Consider the following 5,170-nt stretch of genomic DNA (forward strand, 5'->3'; position numbering starts at 1 on the left):
TATTTATTTATATTATTATATTTAGATTTATTGTGCTGTATATCTTGCTTTGTCTTTTTCATTATGGATTTTGTGTCATACTGTGTTTTTAAGTACTTTCTCCTCTATAAAATCTCTAAAACACAGCTCACGTGACCCAGATGTGGCCTGTTTGTCTCAACTATGAGTGCTCATGTCTGTTTGCTTAGTGAATCTGAGGAAGCTGCAGGCGAAACATGTTGTTCGCTCCTGATAGTCGTTCCAGTCTGAGTACTTTAGAATACTTTAAACTGTTAACAGTCAATAAGTTGTTCATTGTCATGTTAAAATGTGCCTTAGCGATAAAACAAAAAGCTGTTTAACGTCGTCAACCGGTTCAGATTTAAATGTATTGTTTTAGCAGCGGTTATCAGAGAACGTTAATGATGCACAACCCTATTGATAAGGTTTGCTGATTAATACCATCTCTCAGGGGAAGTGGTGGTGACAGAAACTGGTATACAACAGATCCGGTCCAAACCCCTCACAGGCCACACCTCTGCTAAGTAAATCTACAGACTACAGTAAACAGTCTTATCAAGTATTACAACCCCAGCTGTTATACAGTCTGCCTGGAAATGGGAAGACGTTGTGTAATCACGCCACACATCATATATCACAGATACAGCAGGTATCATGGTAAATTTACTGCTGCATGGATGTAATTACAGAGAAGATGATGCACTGATACCCCGAATGAGGACAGCCAATGTTATCCTTCATCCAGACGAAGGGCTAGGATTGCCCACCTGGAGGTATTATTACTATGGAACAACGTTCCTTTTTGAGGCATTGAGTTTCATCTTGCATTGTTTCTCAAGTCAAATGTGAAACTTGCTTCTGTTTTTCACTTGCAGGAAGTGTTTCTTACTGCAGGGGAGGAAGGGAGGGGGGTGATCTAATGTAGAGATGAGATCACTGACACATCACAGAGTTTGAAGGGAGGTTGAAAGAAAATTACAAATATATTTGTGTTATTCACCTTGAAGCCTCCAATGCGATGGTCTCTCTTGAACTCCTTGCCGTTCTTGTACCACTTCAGCGTGGGAGTTGGGTTGCCGCTGGCCTGGCATCGAAACTTCACCGTCTTACTGGCTGGGACAGCGTGGAGCTTTTTCTCCATCTTTTCTGGATACGCCCACTGTGGGGCGTCCGCTACAGAATAAGACAAAAAAATACAATTAACAGAATAACAAACACAATTAGGAGTTTAGATAGAGCTGCAGAAACAGTGTGTGTATTCTCTAAAAATAAAAAAATTAAGCTCAAAACATATTTTAAGTACACTAAACCTCAAGCTCCTCTAATGGAAGACATTATATAACACCCCAACCAAGTATTCCCAGGTGAGGGGAAGATCGGTTCACAGACCGCTGGGGGGACTCTCATGTGGCTAACGATGGGAGAAACCTGGAGGGGGATCACTGGGAGGACAGGCCAGAGTAGTGCTTTGTTATTGGACCTCTGTGCTGGTCCTGGATTGGCCGTAACGAGTTTTATGCTCAAGCACAGGGAGATTCATTCATAAGTGTAGCAGAACGCCTTCCTTTGGAGGTTTTCCGGGCAATTGGTACGAGACCCCGGGGTCAACCAAGAAGACGCTGGATAGATTATAAATCTCATCTTCCAGGAGGAGCTGGAAAACGACGGTTGGACTACATTGCTTAGTCTGCTGCCACCACAACCCGGCCTCAGATAACCTACAGACAATGGATGGATTACTGTATAATCAAAAGTTAAACCAAACAAAACAAAAAAGATTTCTAAATTATAGTCATTGGGCTTTTCTTTAAAGTCCCCCTCCACTCAAATATCTGTTTCTTCTCATTCCTACAGTGTGATGTCTGAATGATGTCTGTGCAGAGTTTCACTCTAGAAGAATGTTTTCACATTTATCTGCTGAAAGTGGAAAGTTTCTCTGAGCTCATTGAAAAGTTGATTTTAAGTGTTATCCACCAGTGCACACACACTGAGAATGGACTTTACAGGGGAGGAAGAGACGGCTTGTGTCCAGTAGGAAACCTTTAGTGCATATTCATAGTTTCAATGAGGTAGAAAAAACCTTTAATGTGAAAATTATACTTTATATTTACACATATATTTATTAATATATCTAAAAGTTTAGAGGGAATCTTTAAATAAAAAAGAAAATCATTTTTGAAGGTGCTGTGGCTTTAAAATAAAAGTCATGCGTTAGTTTGAGGGGGGAGATAAAGCTCTGGAGTACAAACTCAAGGTCGGCATGCTTGGATTCTTTGTGGGCAGGAGCCAGATGATGAAGCCCGAGTGTCTTAATTGCTCTATAGACAAATTGGAAGACATCTAAGGTTAACCACGGTTAGTCACCGCAGGGACATTTCTCATGCAAAAGCTGTCACTGAGGGAGTGAAAACCCTCTGATTCAGAGTCAAATCATTCACCCGAATGTGACCCACACACATGGCAGGCCCGTAATTGAATCATAAAGCTCTCAAATCACTGAGCATGACAATTACTCATAACCCTGTGACTTCGGGGCGAGCGAGTAATGACCATTTGTTGCAGCAGTATTGGTAACATGAAGAGATCAGCACACTTACGCAGCAGTTTCTGACTGCCCAACAGCTTGGCTTCCTCTGACGAAGACTCTTCATCTTCATCGTCATCCTCAGATGAGGCCAGGGTGTCAACTGGTGAAACAGAAAGTAAATGTGAGGCCAGAATTACATACACACAATCACAATCAATCAGTAATTATCACATAAACACTAAAGACAAAGATAATATGCACATTAAGTGGTGCACACTGTTATTTACTGGATACACTCTCGTTACTTGTAACAAATCATGTCTAGTTTTAGTACTTTGTTGATTAGATGTTAATTTGAAAATTGGAATAGTCTGATAAAGGACATTGATTCATAAAATATCCCCACTTTGTTTGCTTATTGATAAATCCTTAATAATATACATTTCCAAGCCTTTACTCATCAGTTTTCTTGTGTAAAATAAGTGTATAAATAAATAAAGTGTTCCTACTGACTGTAATGTGGGCCTACCTGTCTGTGTCCAGCTGCTCAGACAGTAGTTCATGTGTGAGAGGATCCACAATTAAATTGTTCCTTATGTGTCTAAAAGTTGTTTGTTCTTTTGAATGTGAGTCATGTGTCTATTATGATGCCTAAATATTTAAACTCTCTGTCTTCTTCCTGCTACAATAACCTCTGGGTCTGGATCTGTATTTGTAGACTTTGAGAAGAATATACATACATATACATTATTTTCTTTCTATGACTGTACCTGTGACGTTGAAATAGTCGCTGTGGTTGCCGAAGGTGGTGCACGCGTACAGGCCGGAGTCCGTCAGCTCTACGCTCTCGATCTCCAGCTGCCCGTTGCGGATGCGCGTGTGTTCTCCGTCCACTACCGCCACATGGTCTTTGGTCCAGTTGACAGCGTGGGGGGAGTCCCTGGCGGAGCAGCTCAGGTCCAGACGATCCCCGAGATAGAGCGTGAACGGCTCCGCTTGCGTTTCCACAGAGACTACCGAGGGAAAAGAGAAAAGAAATGGTTTTATTTCAACAGCTCCGTGAGGTTATTTAACACTTTATGTAATTATAAACACAAGAATGGCTCCATGAACACATTAAAAGTTAATATATTTGACACAAAGGATACATATTCACAATAGTATACCAACCAGGATTGTTCCTACTCAAATAAACTGAGTAAATAATAATCAGTAACTGACGGGGATCACACAAGACAGGGCTGTATCTGTGCTGCAGACACATCGAAAGGTACTTCAATCATAAAACAGGGTCTGAGAGACAGCAGAAAAGTCCTTCCTTTGATTTCCTCCCGGCAAAAGACACCTAGCCCAACCTCCCCCCCACAAATTAAATCATATCCCAAATTAGTTAAGGCCCTATCGTCGGGCAGACAAGGAGCTACTTGGGAAAGGAAGGTGAAATTCAATTAGAGGATTGAAGAGAGGGAAGGTGTCACGGAGCGAGACACCTGAGCCCCCCTGTTCTATATGACTACATAGTCCACGAGTGGGAGGGGGTAACCCAATTACGCTGACATGTTGTCCATCACAATGGTGTTATTTGTCTAGTTACAAAAAGGTAAAGATCGTCAGTGCTTGACATTCTTGCTCTAGGATCACACATCCACGCCAAAAAGGCCCATGGCGGTCCAATTAGCATCCATGGGTTGGTGGAAATTAGGGTTGAAACTGATCGGAACGTTCATAAAACTACAGAAATATATATATCAGCAATAGATGCTTCATCAATATAGGTAGGTGCACTTTAAGCATTAAACGTAAGCCGGCATGAAAGCACACAACGACTACGCTTCGTCTCATAAACAGACTATCGAAGCCCTTGATAACGGAGCGGGCTGAGTGAATAAACATGGACGCTTCCACACTTTGGGGTGTCGTCAGCCACAATTGAAACACTCCTCAGCTACTCAGCAACAATACATGAACAGTAGAATATTACCTGTGTCATTAAAATGATCAATAATTACCAATATCGACTGTAATGACACCTATATTTCATTTCTATCCCTCAGCTGTATCGCCCAGCTGAGGTCCAGTGTGTAACATTTAGGAGGATCTATTGGCAGGAATATAATACGGAACAGGGAGGGTGAAGCAAGCAGTTGTGAGCTGTAACTACACTCAAGCATCCTGGAAGACCTGGAAAACCCTGGAAGTGTAGAGACTAGTTTTCCTGCTCCCATATCAGTGAAGAGCTGTTCACACCACTCGCAGCAAACCTTTGACATCAAGTCTATTTTGTTAATGATCAAGTACTCTACATTTTTTAAGAGGCTAACAGGGTAGAATGATTTTTTCTGATATATAAAATAGATGAAACTTGATTTGAACTATTATTTATGCTTGGCTGTGGTGAGAACCGCTTAGGGACGCCACGAGAACAAGCTAATGCTAATGTCTCCCATAAATGCTGACCCCCATAGTGAGCAAGTCCTGTCCTGTATTGTCAAGAAAAACCTCCTGGAAAATTCCTACCCTACCCTGTACACTCCTAAATCCTACACACTGGACCTTTAAACATCTATAAAATGTCAGAAATGTGTTAGAAATAAACACACACTGTCTCAAAGTCCAAGATGACATCTTCAAATGTCTTGTTTT

The 5,170-nt window shown here is 41.5% G+C and overlaps 1 protein-coding gene across 1 annotated transcript in view; it reads right to left on the minus strand.

Annotated features, from left to right (window-relative positions):
• Positions 1-5,170, minus strand: part of fgfr1a (fibroblast growth factor receptor 1a) — a 30,679-nt gene that overhangs the window by 14,207 nt on the left and 11,302 nt on the right. The window contains 3 exon segments of the mRNA XM_035658163.1: positions 1,001-1,173; positions 2,598-2,687; positions 3,298-3,540. Of these exon segments, the coding sequence (XP_035514056.1) occupies positions 1,001-1,173; positions 2,598-2,687; positions 3,298-3,540 (506 nt within the window).

The sequence above is a fragment of the Morone saxatilis genome, unplaced genomic scaffold, assembly GCF_004916995.1.
Source record: "Morone saxatilis isolate NCDOM2014 unplaced genomic scaffold, NCSU_SB_2.0 Contig16, whole genome shotgun sequence".
NCBI classification, from domain to species: domain Eukaryota; kingdom Metazoa; phylum Chordata; class Actinopteri; family Moronidae; genus Morone; species Morone saxatilis.